This window comes from Crocuta crocuta, unplaced genomic scaffold, assembly GCF_008692635.1.
Source record: "Crocuta crocuta isolate KB4526 unplaced genomic scaffold, BGI_CrCroc_1.0 scaffold334, whole genome shotgun sequence".
Lineage (NCBI taxonomy): Eukaryota > Metazoa > Chordata > Mammalia > Carnivora > Hyaenidae > Crocuta > Crocuta crocuta.
The window spans coordinates 6021021-6039247 of record NW_027533260.1 but is presented as its reverse complement, the minus strand read 5'-3'; the positions used below and the strand labels follow the sequence as shown (position 1 = coordinate 6039247).

The window sequence follows — 18227 nt, the reverse complement described above, 5'->3', positions numbered from 1 at the left end:
TTTAAAAATAGAAAAATTTAATGTTTACTTATTTTTGAGAGAGAGTGAGACAGAGTGCAAGCAGGGAAGGGCCAGAGAGAGAGGGAGACAGAGAATCTGAAGCAGGCTCCAGGCTCTGAGCTGTCAGCACAGAGCCCGTTATGGGACTTGAACTCATGAACCATGAGATTGTGACCTGGGCTGAAGTCGGATGCTTAACGACTGAGCCACCCAGGCACCCCTACTTATTTATTTTTAGAGAGAAAGTACAAGCAGGGGAGAAGGGCAGAGGAAGAGAGAGACAAAATCTTAAGCAGGCTTCGCATTCACCTCAGAGCCGATGCCGGGCTTAATCCCATGACCTTGGGATCATGACCTGAGCCAAAATCAAGAGTGGAATGCTCCACTGACTGAGCCATCCAGACATCTCTACAAATATGTTTTTATAAACTTGTTCACAGTATCATGTTTCATGATGTTCTTTTTTTATTTCTATATTTGCTGTTTTTCATATACGCCTTTTTTAAAAATCATTCTCACCATACTTTTATCAATTTTATTGCTTTACCCACAGGGTGATCTTTTGACCTTTTGTGGCAGGGGGTATCCATTTAACTTTGTAGGTAGTTTACTAATCTGCTCTTATTTTCTTCTATCTGCTTTCTTTGGTTTTGTTATTCGTTTATTAAATTTCTGAGATAAGTTTTTTTTCCGGAGGAATTTTCAGCTTCTGCTCTACTTTAATACATGCATTTAAGGCTCAACATTTCCCCCATGTGTGCACCTGTTAAAAATCTACAGTTCCAACTGAGTTTGAATCTTTCTCTTCATAGTTCAATTTTACCTTTATAAAGTACAAACTGACGTTAACTACTTTCTGGTACCTTGAAACCTTTATCATTACGAAATATGGCCCTCTATATGCCAGGTAATGTTTTCCCCCCTTACAGTTCGCTTGGCCTAATATTGATATGACAAATTTTACAATTATAGAAATAATTTGAAGCCTAGGATGATGACCGACATCTCTCTCTACAAAGGATTTTCGCTCACTTCTGCAAAGGTCAGAAGATGCCAACGATTCACTTTCATGCAATTTCTGGGATTGAGGTGAGTTGACGTTTGCCAAAGAAGGCCCAGTTTCCTTTGGTGAAGCTCTTTGGGGTTTGCCAGGAAGCCTCTGTGGTAAACAATGGATTTACGTGTTTCAGTCCCTCGAGCATTTCTAAAATGGTACTTAGCTTCTCGGCCTTTCGCGAACAGGGTCCACACTCTTCTAAGTGCTGAGATGACGTGCTAACATGGTAAGGCAACTGCAGGAGACTTCTCAGGGATCCCAGGAAGTGAAAACCAAGAGCTTAGAGTAGTAGGCCACTTCCGCATCAGGGGCGTGGCTTTGTCCGTTTTCCGTTACAACAGTAGGTGAAGGGGAGCAGAGAGAGCAGTGTTGTTACCTTGGCCGCAGCCCCAGGCCGGCTGGCATCTGCGGTCCAGAGCGCCCTGTAGTCTCGCACTCCGCAGCTACCGTAACGGCCCGTAACTTTTCCCCTGCGGGATTCTGGGAAGTGTAGTCTAGGAACTCCATGTAGTCGCAGGTATTTCCATTCAACACGGTGGTGCTGGGGAATTCTGGGAAGTGTAGTCCAGGAGCTCCGGTGACCGCAGGCACTTCCGCCCCAGGAGGACGCCGTAGCAGCCATCTTTTCCCTGATTATAGGGTTTCAGGTCCGCTGTTCACGATCCATTCAAATTTCCCCGGAACGTACCTGGGACCAGCCGCCACCAGTCTTCCACTGGCGGGGAGAAAGAGGAGGAGCGGCTAAAAAAAGGAGGTTAGATGGCAGAGGGTGATGATTTGCGTTCTCCTGGGCGGAGCTTCTTAGTGTTGGGGACGTGCCCGGGATGGGGCGGGCTCTGGATGTACTTCTCCGGGTTAGAGGGTCTCCCGGGCTCTTTGCACCCCTATCCTGCCTCCCCCGCCTACGACCTAGTTCCCCTCTTCATCCAGTATCGTACTGGGTGAGTTACCTAATCCCTCTGTGCCTTGGTTTGCTGTTTTGTAAAAGGGGAGTAAAAGTAACACCTTCCTAATACAGCGCTGTGGGGGGAAAACCAACACAGTACAAGCAAGAGGTTTAAAACTACCTGGCAGGAGGGTTGTTGTTATTAATACTCGTATAATTATCTGAGAAACGCCCGTTGCTCAGATTCTGCGAGCCCAGGATGCTGAATTAGTCCTGGACTCCTGACCTTTTTTTTTTTTTTTTGGAAGGAGAGGGTCGCTTCCAGTTGGTACTGGGGAATGTGATTTATTCGGAATGGAAAGAATACTGGTATTTCACAACCTTCTTTCCTTCCCCAGCCCGGAGTTCTCAAAAAGCACTGCACAGAGGAGGAGGCAACAGAGCCCCACGTGAGTAGGACTTGGCGTTCTTCTACCAGGATAGTCTCCTAAACTGGAGAATGCGTGGGACATGCACTTGGGCATTGGTAATGATTATAACTGAGCCTTCATTGCTGAGTTCCATTCTAAAAGCTTTACACAGATGAATACATTCCCCGTCACACAGTGACTCTTTGAAGTACTGCTGTTTTTCCTACTTTAAAAATTTTTTTCAATGAATTAAATTTATTTTTGAGAGAGAGAGAGAACAGGAGCAGGGGAGGGGCAGAGAGAGAAAGAGAGAGAGAGGAAGACACAGAATCCAAAACAACTCCAGGCTCTGAGCTGTCAGCNATTATTTATTTATTTTTAATTTTTTTATTTTGGGACCTGGACATTCTGAAGCCATCACCTGAGTTCATGAATCTCTTTGATATATTCTGCTTGAGCATAAGGAACTGGCTAGAATCATTGTGAAAGTATTTGGGACTTGAGTGCGGGGCCCTTGAGAGCAAGGTTTAGGGTATCCTATGAATTTTATTTTTAAACATTTTTATCAGTGTATTTATTTTGAGAGAGAGAGTGCATGGGTGCAAGTGGGGAGGGGGAGGGGGAGAGAGAATCCCAAGCAGGCTCTGCACCATCAGCACAGAGCCTGACTCAGGAGCTCGAACTCATGAAGCATGAGATCATGACCTGAGTGGAACACTTAACCAACTGAGCTACCCAGTTGCCCCTAAATAATACATCATGGAAGTAACGTAATCATATGGAAAATACAGAAATGCATATAAATACAAGTGTTAACTACCCATAACCTTGGAATGTAACAGTAACAACAACAACATTTTGGCCTGTTTGGTTGCTCTCTGTATCTGTGTTTAGTGGAGTTTGCTCTCTTTGGGCAGGTGGGACACTGTGTTGCTACTTTTTTTTTTTTTAATTTTTTTCTTATGTTTTATTTTTGAGAGAGAGAGAGACAGCGTGAGCAGGAGAGGGACAGAAAGAGAGGGAGACACAGAATCTGAAGCAGGCTCCAAGCTCTGAGCTAGCTGTCAGCACAGAGCCCGATGCAGGGCTTGAACCCACAAACTGCGAGATCACGACCTGAGCCGAAACTGGACGCTTAACAGACTGAGCCACCCAGGCGCCCCGACACTGTGGTGCTACTTAAGACTGTGGCCCACAGACCAGTGGCATTGACATCACTTGGGTAGAAATGCTCATCCTTGAGCTCCTTCTGAGACCTTCTGATTTCAACTTTCTGCTCATGGGACCCAGGAATCTGCATTCCAGCAAGATTCCGGGGAGAGAGCACATGAACATTCAAAAAGCTCAGGGAAAGGCTCTTGTCTGGAAGCTGAGACCTGGAAAGTGGACCTTGCTGGCGGTCACAGATAACACTGAGCTGGGTACACCTTAGCCCTGCTCAGGCCAATGATTTCTCGCCTCACTACTTTTTGTCCACTGTCAGGTCTCCTTGCAGTATACTGACTTGACCAGAAGGCAGCTGGCACGTGTAGAGTCAAAATAGAGGGAATTGGAGGATGTGAAGATAGATTTCTCGTGTGCTTCGGCGGGGGAGGTTGGATTTGTTGCCATTTTTTGTAATAAATTGTTTCTAAAGTGTGAGGATCAACTTGTAGTTACTGTTAACAGGATATATTTTCAGATATTTCACCTTTATCAGAACCACTGTTGTCATTACTGTTCTTTTTTTTTTTTAATGTTTATTTATTTTAGAGAGAGAGAGACCGAGCATGAGTGGGGGTGGGTCAGAGAGAGAGGGAGACACAGAATCCAATGCAGGCCCCAAGCTCTGAGCTGTCAGCACAGGCCCTGATGTGGGGCTCGAAGTCACAAACTGAGATCACGACCTGATCCGAAGTTGGACACTCAACTGACAGAGCCACCTAGGTACCCTGTTGTTGTTCTAAAAGCTGTGACTATTTCCTATTTTCTTTCACTTTTCTTTATATATTTTTAAAATGTTTGTTTATTTATGAGAGAGAGTGCGAGCTGGGGAGGGGCAGAGAGAGAGGGAAAGAGAATCCCAATCCGCGCTGCCAGTGTGGAACCCAGTGCAGGGCTTGAACTCATGAACCGCAGGATTGTGACCTGAGCTGAGATCAAGAATTGGACACTTAACCGACTATGCCATCCAGGCACCCCTCCATTTTCTTTTTATGTAACTTCAAACTTCTAGAAAAGTTGCAAAAATAGTATAAGGAAGTCTCTTAACTTATTTACGTAGATTCATCAGTTACTAACTTATATTTCACCTCTTTACTCTGTGAGTCTCAGCCCGGAACCACAAGGAACACGCCTGTAATCAAAGCCTTAGGTTGGTTTCAGCTTGCGGAAGCAAGGAAGCCCGCACACCCAGGCCTCTTGCTGAGAGGCTATTAAGTGGGGCCACTTATAGGGTTTTCGGCTTGTGTTAGTGGAGTTGGGGAGTTTTAAGCAGTGAGTGTTGATCTGGTTTGGACACTGTCAGGAGGCAGAAGCAATTTGATGACTGAATGTTGTAATCATTTTTTTTTTATTATTTCTAGGAGACAGAGAGAGACAGCGTGAGCAGGGGAGGGTCAGAGAGAGAGGGAGTCACAGACTGAAACAGGCTCCAGGCTCTGAGCTGGCAGTCAGCACAGAGCCCGACGCGGGGCCCGAACCCACGAACCGCGAGATCATGACCTAAGCGAAAGTCGGAAAGTCGGACGCTTAACCGACTAAGCCACCCAGGCGCCCCTGTAATCATTTTTATCTAGTAGATGGGAGAAACAAAGTGAGACTGCAGTTGTCACTTGAATGAACTAGTCACTTGGGTTGGTTGGGGGCGGTCTGTTTTCATCATTATAGAATGTCTTTGTATCTGTATTACGAAGTGTTTTGTCCTTTCTTTTTAGTTTTTTTTTTTTTTTTTTTGTAAGAGAGAGAGAGACAGAGCACAAGCAGAGAAGGGGCAGAGAGAGAGGGAGACAGAGGATCTGAAGCAGGCTCCAGGCTCTGAGCCAGCTGTCAGTACCAAGCCCGACACAGGGCTTGAACTCATGGACCACAAGATGGTGACCTCAGCCAAAGTCAGACTCTTAACCGACTGAGCCACCCAGGTGCCCCGTGTCTTGTCCTTTTCCTGTTCATCATGATCACTGAGTGGCCCTGCCAGATTCTCACTGATCATTGGAAGACACCAAGGTCTAGCTGTTGCTGCTGTTAGCTTTCAGGCCCCCCCCCCCGCTTTTTTTTTTTTGGTCTCTTTAACAGCTTTATCATACTTGTATATTGTTATGGGTTTTTTGCTGAACCATTTGAGAACACGCTGCAGACTGCTCAATATGGAATTAATTTTAATGGTAATGCTGTTACCTAATCCAAAGTACAAATTTCAGTTATTTTCAGTTTTTCCAAGAAAGTCTTTGAGAGCAATTTCTTTTTCTAGTTCATGGTCCAGTCCTGTGATATACATTGAGCTTAGTTTTTGTTTCATCAGGTCTCCTTTACTCTAGAATGATTCTGGGGCGCCTGGCTTGCTCAGTCTGCAGAGCATGTGACTCCAGATCTTGGGGTTGTGAGTTTGAGCCCCGTGTTGGATATAAAGACTACTTAAAACTTGGGGCATCTGGGTGGCTCAGTTGGGTAAGTGTCCAGCTTTGGCTCAGGTCCTGGTCTCACAATCGTGAGTTCAAGCCCCGTGTTGGGCTCTGTGCTGATAGCTGGGAGCCTGGAACCTGCTTTGGATTCCCTCTCCCTCTCTCTCTTCCCCTCTTCCCCCTTCTCTCTTTCTCTCTTCCTCTCTCTCAAAAATAAACATTAAAACAAAATTTTAAAAGATTACTTAAAACAAAAAAATAGTTGGGGCAGCTGGGTGACTTAGTCGGTTAAGCGTCCGACTTTCGCTTAGGTCATGATCTCGCAGTTCGTGGGTTCGAGCCCCGCGTCGGGCTCTGTGCTGACTGCCAGCTCAGAGCCTGGAGCCTGTTTCACTCTGTGACTCCCTCTCTCTCTGACCCTCCCCTGCTCACGCTGTCTCTCTCTCTCCCAGAAATAAATAAAACATTAAAAAAAATAATAATAAAAAAATAGAATGATTCCTCAGAGTTTATTTATGTGTATTTAGCTGATGGTATTCTTGAAGAATATTGGCAAATTATTTTGTGGAACGTCCCTCTTTTTTTGGTTTATCTGATATTTATGATTCAATCCAGGCTGTGTGTTAACAGCAGGGATGCTACAGAAGTGAGTGGTAAGGCCACCTTCTCGATGCATCACTGACTTCGTATTTGTTTTCTTGGGGAAGGTGTGCGCCTGGTGCCTGTTTTCCCTTTTGCAGTTAATATTTTACTTATTTATTTGTTTTTAAATTTCTTCCCACACTTTCACCATTTTTTAATGTTCGTTGATGATTTTCTAACTACCTTTCATTCTACATTTTTTTAGCTTGTCTTCTGCTATAGAGGAAACTTTTTCTTCCTACCTATTTATTTCTTATACACTCCTTTGTTTCTAACAGTATGCTTACAACTCAGATGCACGTCTTTTTTACTTAAATTAGGCCAGGACTGTCAGCCTGTTTTCTGTTGTAGAACCTTGGGTTTTAATTAGTTTTCTTTACCTCCATGCATGTTTCTCAAAAGCACACTTCCTGCCTAAAAAGAAGCTTCACTTGGGGCGCCTGGGGGGCTCAGTGGGTTAAGTGCCTGACTTCAGCTCAGGTCATGATCTCACGGTCCGTGAGTTCGAGCCCCGCATTGGGCTCTGTGCTGACAGCTCGGAGCCTGGAGCCTGTTTCAGATTCTGTGTCTCCCTCTCTCTTTGCCTCTCCCCTGCTCTCACTCTGTCTCTGTCTCTCAAAAATAAATAATAAACATTAAAAAAAAAAAAAAGAGGGGCTCCTGGGTGGCTCAGTGGGTTTTGCTTCCGACTTCAGTTCAGGTCATGATGTGGCGGGTTTGTGAGTTTGAGCCCCACATTGGGCTCTGTGCTGACAGCTCAGGGCTTGGAGCTCCTTCAGATTCTGTGCTTCCCTTTTTGTCTACCCCTTGCCTGTTTACACTCTGTCCTTCTTTGTCTCTCTCTGTCTCTCTCAAAAAATGAAACATCACTTATGTTTATACCTTTTATAAAAAATTGGCCATGTCCATCTAAATATTGTTGTGGTGACAAATTATTAGGAAGACAACTGGAGATTTTAAGCAGTTAATAAGATTCTCACGCTCTATAGAGCAACAACCTGTGATCTCTGCATGTTTTAACAATATTCTTTTGGTAGAAATCACACTTAAAGGGATCATTTCAAGCTACAGAATCTTCTTCCGCAGAATGTGTCCCTGCAGTTGCAAAGAAATAAGAAGCTGCCGGAGCTCTGGGAGCCTCCCACCTCTCCACGGTCCCAGGATGTTGATATCGTTATTCTTCCCACTTGCAGATGACAAAGTTGAGACAGAGAGATGTTAATGATCAGCCCAGGGTGACGCTGCTAGTGAATAGCCTAGCCGGGATTTCAGCCCGTGCGTATTGACTCCAAAGCCTGTTCTTACTGATGTGGTCTCAGTTTATACCGTACCCAGAATACGAATTCCTACAGCGGAAGCTAGGGCACCCTGTGGTGGAGCCATCTTTGTGGTTGGGCAGGCTGTTCCTTGAACTGCTATGGAAATGAGTAAAGGGGGTTCTCTGGCAACGCGCCGCATTCTGCTCACGAAGCCATGTTCACCTGTGCGGCGCTGAGGAAGGGGTGCCTTTGCTCATTCACAGTGAGCCGTCCCGTAGGTTAATGACGTACCTGACCGATTTCTTGACTTCTTTCTCCTTTCCCAGTCTGTCTTCCTAGGATTCTGTTTCTCCAGAAGGAAAGAGAAAATGAGCTTGTTCAAGGTGAGTAGGGCTTAACATTTCTTGCTGTTAAAAATGTCCTATTAGTTCTCAGAAGCCCCACACAAGTTCTTCTCTTTCTTTCTTTCTTTCTTTCTTTTTTTTTTTTTCAAGTTCTTCTCTTTCAAGGAGAGTCAGGGCATCTGAGGACCTGTTGAGTGTGCTGGGGGCTTTTGTCTTTATGCTTTGGAAGTTTAATTGGTTTTGTTTTTAGTTTTTATTTCGTTGTTTTTTAAATTTATTTTTTTTTTAAATGTTTGTTTACTTTTGAGAGACAGCGAGTGAGCAGGGGAGGGGTAGAGAGAGAGGGAGACACAGAATCGGAAGCAGGCTCCAGGCTCTGAGCTGTCCACACAGAGCCTGGCACGGGGCTAGAACTCACAAACCGTGAGTTCATGACCTGAGCTGAGTCGGACATCAAACCAACCCACCCAGGTGCCTCCTCATCATTTTTTATTCTCACAAATAAAAGTAGAACTGCATATATCTTACACTTTACTACTTCCCACTTCCAAATTAGATGCTTTGATAATTCCATATCTCTTTATCACATGTATTCATAATTGTATATTTGTATCCATAGATATGGCTTTTCTTTTTTAAGGTTTCTTTTTAAAAATCTTTCATCTTTTCAATTAAAAAAATTTTTTTAGTGTTTACCTTTGAGACAGACTGAGAACGAGTGGGAGAGGGGCAGAGAGAGAGGGAGACACAGAATCAGAAGCAGGCTCCAGGCTCTGAGCTGTCAGCATGGAGCCTGATATGGGGCTCAAACTCACAAACCATGAGATCATGACCTGAGTCAAAGTTGGACGCTTAACTGATTGATCCACCCCGGTGCCCCTCAATTTTAGTTTTTAAAATTGAAGTATAGTTGACATATCATGTGTTATTAGTTTCAGGGGTGTAGCATAGCGATTTGACAGTTCATGTGCATTGCAGAATGCTCACTGTGCAAGTATAGTTACTGTCTGTCAGTGCAGGGAGTTATTGTAATATTACTGACTGTATTTCCAGTGCTGTATTTTATTTATTTCTTCCTTCTTTTTTCTTTTCTTTCTCTTCTTTCTCCCTCTCTTCCTTCCTTCTTTTCTTCCAAGATTTTTATTTTTAAGTAATCTCTGCACCCAGTGTGGGGCTCAAACTTACAACCCCAGGACCAAGAGTTGCATGCTCCACTGAGTGAGCCAGCCAGGCGCCCTAGTGTCTTTCATCCCTGTGACTTATTTTATAACTGGAAGATTGTACATTTTTTTCTTTTTTTTTCCTTTACCTGTTTTGTCAATCCCCCACCTCATAACATAGATAGAACCTATCATTTAATGCTATTTAACACTATTTCATTTAACACTATAACAATTTTTAGTTACTGTATCATATTTTCATCAAATTTATGTATATTTTATTTATTTTATTATTTTTTAAATGTTTTATTTATTTATGAGAGAGAGAGAGAGGGAGGGAGGGAAAGCGTGAGCAGGGGAGGGTCAGAGAGAGAGGGAGATACAGAATCTGAAACAGGCTCAAGGCTCTAAGCTGTCAGCACAGAGCCCGACACTGGGCTCGAACCCACGGACCGTGAGATCATGACCTGAGCCAAAGTCCGATGCTTAACCGACTGAGTCACCCAGGCGCCCCAGTGTATCTGTATTTTAAATTGTTCTCTGTTCATAGACATTTAGTTTAGGATTTTTGCTATTTTAGGAACGCTACAGTGACAGTTTCCTGATTTAACCTGTTTCTCCGGAAACAGTTATGAAAAACGACTGCCCTTTTTTGTCATTAACATAGTAAACTGAGGAGGTGTTTTTTATATCTGGTGGTGTCAGATGTTTTGTGGTAGAATATTCAAATATGGCCCAGTGCATCGGGTCAAGCTTCAGCTTCACAAGAAAAGATACTGTTAGAAGCTTCCTAACTATAAGAGCTAGATTTTCCCTCCTCCGTGCCTGAGTCACATACCTTGTGTGTATTTTATTTACTGGTTTATTTTTTTCCTTAGTTTTTTTTTTTTAAATCAAAATAACACATAACCTTAGTTTAAAAAGTCCAGTGGTAGTAAAAGACTTGTCACTCACTACATTGACAACTTAGAACAATTTTATAAAGATGTGCTTGGTTTTATCTCAATTCTGTTTATTTAAAAAAAAATTTTTTTTAAATTTTTTTTAATGTTATATTTATCTCTAGGAGAGAGAGACAGCGTGAGCAGGGGAGGGTCAGAGAGAGAAGAAGTCACAGACTGGAACAGGCTCCAGGCTCTGAGCTGGCAGTCAGCACAGAGCCGGTCGCGGGGCTCGAACCCAGGAACCGCGAGATCATGACCTAAGCGAAAGTCGGACGCTTAACCGACTAAGCCACCCAGGCGCCCCTAAAAAAATTTTTTTTAATGCTCATTTATTTTTTGAGAGAGTGAGAGAGCATGATTGTGGGGGAGCAGAGAGAAAGAGACAGAGAATTCCAAGCAGGCCCCGCATCATCAGTGCAGAGCCTGCCACAGGCTCAAACCTACAAACCAGGAGATCGTGACCTGAGTCAAAATCAAGAGTCGGATGCTTAACTGACTGAGCTGCCCAGACGCCCCTGTCTTCATTTTAAATATAAAGAAGAGGGATTGTGACAAAAGTACCTGCTTAAGTTCACACACAAGAAAACCAGGGATCTGGAGGCAGAGTATGGTATTCCAAGTGAAGACAGATACAGGAGGGGAGAGTTTTTCATTCAGGGACTTGGCATGCCCTTTGGGTTTATTTCCACATAGAATGCTGCTCCTCACCTGATCCCCATCTCAGTGGGAAGGCAGGTGCCATCAAACACTGCTGGGGCTAACCTCAGTGTTTCTGGGGTCATTGGCAATGTTAATTAAATTAAAAAGTAAAGCCTTTTAAGTATAGGATGCAGCGATTCGAATTCTAAGGAGTTTGCTTATTACAGCATTCACCGAGAGGACCGGGTGGATAGACAAAGCTTTCCTTTCCATTGCAACACTTTTTTTTTTTGTTTTAAAGGTTCTATATTTATTTTGAGAGAGAGTGCAAGTGGGCTAGGGGCAGAGAGAGAGAGAGATGGAGAATCCCAGCAGGTTCCGGTGCTGTTCAGTGCAGAGCCTGATGCGGGGCTCGAACGAACGAAACCGTGAGATCATGAGGTGAAATCAAGAGTTGGACGCTTAACTGACCGAGCCCCCGGGGCGCCCCCATAGCAGTAGTCCCGGCGAGGTTGAGGGAAACCGCGTGTGGCATTGGCGGGGTAGAAGGAGAGGCGCTGGGAAACCTACACGTGGCTCCGGGGCCGGAGCAACTTCCCACCCATCCTTCCCAGCTCGTGTGGTGGACATCGGGTGTAAGATGGAGGTTGTGTGTGTTTGTCGTAGGAGGCGGTGACGTTCAAGGACGTGGCAGTGGCCTTCACGGAGGAGGAGCTGGGACTGCTGGACTCTGCGCAGAGGAAGCTGTACCAGGATGTGATGTTGGAAAACTTCAGGAACCTGGTCTCAGTGGGTGAGGGCCGCCTCCCTCTGGAGTATCTTCGTGACCTTTGGGGGCTCTTGAAATGGTTCTCTGAGTTTGGGGATTGGACTTTTCCATTTCCTGTGGGACACGGGAAGTCTCTGGTCTTTCTGAACAAGATCTTTCAGGTCTTTTTCAAGAATTATAAGTGGACTAAGTATACTGCTATATGTTGCCTGTTCAATTTCAGATTTCACTCCTCTCCCATTAGTGCATTATAAAACTGATTTATTGAGTTCTGTGAGCAACTTTGAATGAAATAAGTAAGGTAGAGACTACCAGAGCTTCTGAGGACACATTGCAGCAAAAACTGGCTAATTGCACGAGTGTGCGAGGGCCAGTGGGAGATTTAGTGACACAGACATTGGTTAGAAATAGATCATTCAAACTTTGTTTCGACAATACACATCTTCAGGTATGTGTTCGGTTCATGACATAAATGTTATGTATTTAGCATTTGGGTCATGATTTAAAACAGGTTTGAAAAACACAACTTTCGGTACCTCGAATAGGCAGACGGGACCTCAATTTCCAGTAAATTTTAGCTCTCGTGTGGTCTTTGTAACTTGTGACTTTGCATGTTCTCAGGACATCAACCCTTGAAACAAGATAAATGGCATCTAGAAAGAGAAGAGCAGCTTTGGTCGATGAAAGCAGCAACGCAGATGGAGAGAAATGTGGGTAAGAACCAAGCAAGTGTGAGTTCTCGCAGTTTCCTGAGCATCTGTGTTGTTTCTCGCCGCCCCTGTGCTGTTGCCCGTGTCCAAGTTGCTGGACCCTTTTCCTGGATTGTGTAACTCTTCCTACAGTCTGTTCTCCAGGTAGGAGCCAGAGTGATCCTTTGTAACTTCAGGTCAGGTCAGGTTAGGCTTCTGTTCAAAATTCTCTTACGGCTTCGCGTACGTAGAGTAAGAACCACTTACAGCAGCCTCCGGAAGGTTCTCTGTGGTCTGCCGTTCATCCTCCACTGCCTTTCCAAATACACCCATCTTCCCTCTCGCCCCATCTTTTCTGCCTACAGCGTCTGCCATTTCCCAGACCCGCAAAGGAGCTTCTGCCTCAGAGCCTTTCACTTGCTCCCCTCTCTGCCTGGGATACTCTTCCCCCTCCAGTCCTTCCGGCCCCTTCTCTCCTTCTTTCAGGTCACTCAGTTTTAATACCATGTTTAGGCTCTGACCACCCTGTCGAAATGCCATTCCCTGTCTACTCTCTGTGCCCTGCTTTATTCTGTGTCTGAGCCCTGGTCCTCGCCTCACTTATATTTTTGTTCACTGTTTATTACCTTTCTCTCCTCACTGGAGTGTAGTCTTCAGGAGGGGGGAGTTTGGTCTGTTTCATTTCTTGCTAACGATCCTCAGTGCTTACAGCAGTCCTGGTGCATGACAGGGGCTCTGTAAATATTTGTTGAGTAAATGAATGAGTTCCGTGTAGGGAAACCTGCCTTCCATGGAGCTAGCTAGTAGGTGGTGAACAGATCCACGTGAATAGAGGATATTGCAATCCATTTTTCTGTCTTTAAATGAATTCCTAACCTAATTCTGATGTCTCAGGTGCCCCTGGTCTACGTGTGTGAGTGTGTGTTTGCCTTTCTATACAAATTGACCCGCACCAGCTTGTACAGAAACCTGTACAGAACCTGCAGCGTTGTGGTTATAACCAAATGGAGCAACACTGTTTCCCTGGGACTTTCCCTTAGTAGCAGAGCGTGTTCATGTAGGAATTTTTTTTTTTGATCGAGGATTCTTCTGTCCAGTGAGGCAGCTCCCCCATAGAAGGGGAAAAAAACCCTCAATTTCTGTATCTCTTCTTTCAGAGAATGAAAGGTCTCAGAAAATAGCAAGCTTGTGAGTGAGCCTTTCCTTTGAAAGATTTGCCCAGCTGCATCCCATCCCATTTGCTCCTTCTAAAATCCACATGTATAGGGGCGCCTGGATGGCTCAGTTGGTAGAGCATCCAACTTTGGCTTAGGTCACGATCTCATGGTTCGTGGGTTCAAGCGCCGCATCAGGCTCTGTGCTGACAGCTAGCTCAGAACCTGGAGCCTGCTTCGGATTCTGTGTCTCCCTCTCTCTCTGACCTTCCCCTGCTTGCGCTGTCTCTCTCTCTCTCCCTCTCTCTCAGATATAAATAAAACATTTTAAAAAATTAAAAGAGTAAAATAAAATGAAATCCACATGTATAATAAGAAATGGATCTTACGTTGTTGCCTCGGACATTGTGTTTGTGTATGTATTTAAATGTATGACTTTCACAGGCATTTCATACAATGATAACCTTTACTGTTTGTAATGAATCCCTAATAGTTTCTGGTCCGTTTCTTCTAAACATAAGCTATGGAATTTGTTTCCCAGCTCACTAATAAACCATTCTTCATTTTGAAAATTATTCTTGTTGAAGATCATTGGATCTGCATCCAAAAATTTTCCACACTGTTTTCAAAGAGTCAGCATTCTTCTCTGGCCTCTAAATTTGACTCCTACTTGGCAGGGTATTGGGGGGTGATGGTTAGGGTACATTTAGAGAGATAGTACGGGGCACCTGGGTGGCTCAGGCAGTTGAGCGTCCGACTTTGGCTCAGATCATCTATGATCTCACAGTTCATGAGTTAGAGCCCGTGTCGGGCTCTGTGCTGACAGCTTACAGCCTGGAGCCTGCTTCGGATTCTGTGTCTCCCTCTCTCTCTGCCCCTCCCCTGCCTGCGCTCTGCCTCTCTCTCTCTCAAAAAATAAAAACATCAAAAAAAATTTTAGATAAGGGCACCTGGGTGGCTTAGTCGGTTAAGCGTCCGACTTTCGCTTAGGTCATGATCTCACGGTTCGTGGGTTTGAGCCCCACGTCGGGCTCAGTGCTTACTGCCAGCTCAGAGCCTGGAGCCTGTTTCAGAGTCTGTGACTCCCTCTCTCTCTGACCCTCCCCTGCTCACGCTGTCTCTCTCTCTCTCTCCTAGAAATAAACAAAACATTAAAAAAAATTTTAAAAAACAAAAAAAATTTTAGATAATATAAAAGTTTCAGAGGATCTAGCGCATAAGTCTTGATGCTTTTCTTTTTTTAGCACCTTTGATTTTCTCTTCAGTACCCCCTTAGGGTATTGGCTGCCTCTGGTGCTGCCTTTCAACTTCTAAGCAAACTGTATTTACCTGTACTTTTCTTCAAACTTTTTTTTGTTTTAACGTTTGTTTATTTTTGAGACAGAGTATAAGGGGGGTGGGGAGGGGCAGAGGGAGAGAGAGACACAGAATCAGAAGCAAGCTTCAGACTCTGAGCTGTCAGTACAGAGCCCGACTCAGGGCTCGAACTCAATAAACCACAAGTTCGTGACCTGAACTGAAGTTGGACGCTTAACCAGCTGAGCCACCCAGGCGCCCCTCCTTTTCTTATTTCAGATACCTTACTTGTAAAAGCTGTTTTGCTCCTCTGTCTTGTTCACACTTAAACTGGGACTTAAAATTAGAGATAATCTCAGACCTCAAACTGGCATTCATCTACGCATGCACTTCTTGAGTGCCTACTAACTGCTATGCACTGTCAAAAGCTGTCAACACTGCAAAATGCTCGTCCTTATTGACCCTGTATTGTGGCGGGAAAGACGTATCATTTCTGATAAATGATTTAAATGGTATGTCAGATGGCAGCAATTTTGTTTTAAGTAGGTTTCATTAATGCTAAGCGGTTGGGAGTTTAATGGATTCCCTCTTGGTTTCTATCAGTGTGTAAGCCAGAGTATTTCATACATGGTGAAAAAGATAAGCTGGACCATCCTGAGGTTCGTTAAACTCTCATGCTGTGTCCTCCATGTGAAATCTTGACTCTTTTGAATAGTGCTTTCACTTGTCCACATCTCTGAATTCTGCCCCCCTATAGGAGGGAACAGTCAGTGTGAGCTGAGGACTGTTCAAGACAGAGGACCCCTTGAAGAGCTTTCCTGCTGGCAAATCTGGCAACACATTGCAAGTGACCTAACCAGATGGCAGAACTCCATGAGAAATAGTTCCCAGTTTTGCAAACAGGGTGATTCCCCCTGCCAGCCTGGGGCAGGACTGTCTATTCAAATTTCTGAAGATGAGAACTGTATGTGGAATTGCAAAGTGGCTGGTCCCAATGGTACTGAAAACCCAGAGTTTCCGATTTTGAGAGCCCAAGACTCTTGGAGGAAAACCTGTTTGACTGAGTCACAGCATTACCGGAACGGGTATCAGCAGATATCCATGAAGAATTTTCTGCGTCGGTGTGAACAGGATGTTGATGCGGTTGGTTGGATTGCACATCCCCTCGATCATGGAATACACAGAAGTGACAAATCTTACAGCCATGATGACTATGAGAAAGACAGCATGAAGGCTTCAACATTGAACCAGGATGGTATGATTCACACAGGACAAAAACCTTACCGATGTAGTGAATGTGAAAAAACCTTCGGTGATCTCTCCACTTTTGATCTTCATAAACAGTTACACTCAGAGCTGAAGTCTCATACGTGTAGTGAGTGTGGGAAAGCCTTCCGTTATAGCTCAGTTCTTCGTATTCATCAGAGAGTTCACGTGGGACAGAAAGGCTATACGAGTGGTGAGTGTGGCAAGGGATTCAGTCAGCGCTGCCTCCTGCAAACCCATCAGAAAGTCCACACCGTAGAGAAGCCATTCAAATGTGAGGAATGTGGGAAAGCCTTCGGTCGCAGATCAGCACTTACTGTTCATTGCAAAGTCCACACGGGAGAAAAACCTTATAGTTGTGAGGACTGTGGGAGGGCCTTTAGTCAGGCCTCTCATCTGCAGGACCATCAGAGGGTCCACACTGGAGAGAAACCATTCAGATGTGATGCATGTGGTAAGAGCTTCAGTCGGAATTCTCATCTTCAGTCCCATCAGAGAGTCCATACGGGAGAGAAACCATACAAATGTGAGGAGTGTGGAAAAGGCTTCATTTGTAGCTCAAATCTGTACATTCATCAGAGGGTCCACACAGGAGAAAAGCCCTACAAATGTGAGGAATGTGGTAAAGGCTTTAGTCGGCCTTCAAGTCTTCAGGCCCATCAGGGAGTCCACACTGGAGAGAAGTCCTACATATGTAATGTGTGTGGTAAAGGTTTTACTCTGAGTTCAAATCTTCAAGCACATCAGAGAGTCCACACAGGAGAGAAACCATACAAGTGCAATGAGTGTGGTAAGAGCTTCAGGAGGAACTCCCATTATCAAGTTCATCTGGTGGTCCACACAGGGGAGAAACCCTACAAATGTGAAGTATGTGGGAAAGGCTTCAGTCAGAGTTCCTATCTTCAAATCCATCTGAAGGCCCACAGCGTAGAGAAGCCTTACAAGTGTGAGGAGTGTGGGCAGGGCTTCAATCAGAGTTCCCGACTTCAGATTCACCAGTTGATCCACACTGGAGAGAAACCCCACAAATGTGAAGAGTGCGGGAAGGGATTCAGTCGTAGAGCAGATCTCAAAATTCACTGCAGAATCCACACAGGAGAGAAACCATATAATTGTGAGGAGTGTGGGAAAGTATTCAGGCAGGCCTCGAATCTTCTGGCACATCAGAGAGTTCACAGTGGAGAGAAGCCTTTCAAATGTGAAGAGTGTGGGAAGAGCTTTGGTCGCAGTTCACACCTTCAAGCCCATCAAAAAGTCCACACTGGAGAGAAGCCATACAAGTGTGAGGAGTGTGGGAAGGGCTTCAAGTGGAGCTTGAATCTTGACATGCATCAGAGGGTCCACACAGGAGAGAAACCCTACAAGTGTGGGGAGTGTGGGAAGCACTTCAGTCAGGCCTCAAGTCTTCAGCTTCACCAGAGTGTCCACACTGGAGAGAAACCATACAAATGTGATGTGTGTGGCAAGGTCTTCAGTCGCTCTTCACAGCTACAGTCTCATCAGAGAGTCCACACAGGGGAGAAACCTTACAAGTGTGAGACCTGTGGTAAGACCTTCAGCTGGCGATCCAATCTTACCATTCATCACAGGATCCACGCGGGTGATAAATCTTATAAAAGCAATAGGACTGATAAGAATAACAGAAAATCTACCCAGGAAAACAGTTGTATAAAATGATTTTTTAAAAGAAAACTCCAGTGTCCTGTGAATTCTTCCAATCATAAAGCTTGAAGGAACTTGTCTCACTGAAGTTGGTGTTTCAGCCACAGCTTAACATATCCCCATAGTCAGGAGGCCACACAGCAGAGAACACTTGTAAGCTGTCTAGTAGGCCACAGTTTGAACTTAGAGCTTTATTCTTAAATACTACTCGGGAAAGGCCTTGAAAAGTATGAGTTTTATCAGGCCTTGCTTAAAAGCATGGAGATGCTGAAATGAATGCCCATTAGAATGTAAGCTCCATAATTGCAGAGACTTACTCTGGATCTGTGGTCTTAACATACCAGGGGCATTGGAGATGCTCCGTATTTGTTAAATTAATGAATGGGAGAAACGTATATATTTGAAAATTGTGTTGAGATCACCTCCGGAATTTCCCAAAAATTTATATTCA

At 44.6% G+C, this 18227-nt stretch overlaps 1 protein-coding gene across 3 annotated transcripts; it reads left to right on the top strand.

Annotated features, from left to right (window-relative positions):
• The first annotated feature begins 1691 nt into the window (after positions 1-1691).
• LOC144217763 (uncharacterized) lies at positions 1692-17806 on the top strand. Of its 3 annotated transcripts, XM_077747450.1 has the most exons (6): positions 1692-1811; positions 2342-2392; positions 8180-8236; positions 11607-11733; positions 12331-12423; positions 15606-17806. In XM_077747450.1, the coding sequence occupies exons 3-6, from the start codon at positions 8222-8224 to the stop codon at positions 17789-17791; spliced, it is 2421 nt and encodes an 806-aa protein (XP_077603576.1). In that variant the 5' UTR covers positions 1692-1811; positions 2342-2392; positions 8180-8221; the 3' UTR covers positions 17792-17806. The 3 variants fall into 3 exon arrangements, with proteins under 3 accessions (XP_077603576.1, XP_077603578.1, XP_077603575.1); XM_077747449.1 differs by lacking the exons at positions 1692-1811; positions 2342-2392 and adding an exon at positions 2414-2469; XM_077747452.1 differs by lacking the exons at positions 1692-1811; positions 8180-8236 and having other exon boundaries at positions 2346-2392.
• Positions 17807-18227: the final 421 nt, after the last annotated feature.

Excerpts from the sequence above, each read along its gene's own strand:
- LOC144217763 (XM_077747449.1), top strand. The coding sequence starts at position 2,443 with ATGCGTGGGACATGCACTTGGGCATTG. Across the intron at positions 11,734-12,330 it reads CAGGAACCTGGTCTCAGTGG|GACATCAACCCTTGAAACAA; the intron begins GTGAGGGCCGCC and ends GCATGTTCTCAG. Across the intron at positions 12,424-15,605 it reads GCAGATGGAGAGAAATGTGG|GAGGGAACAGTCAGTGTGAG; the intron begins GTAAGAACCAAG and ends GCCCCCCTATAG.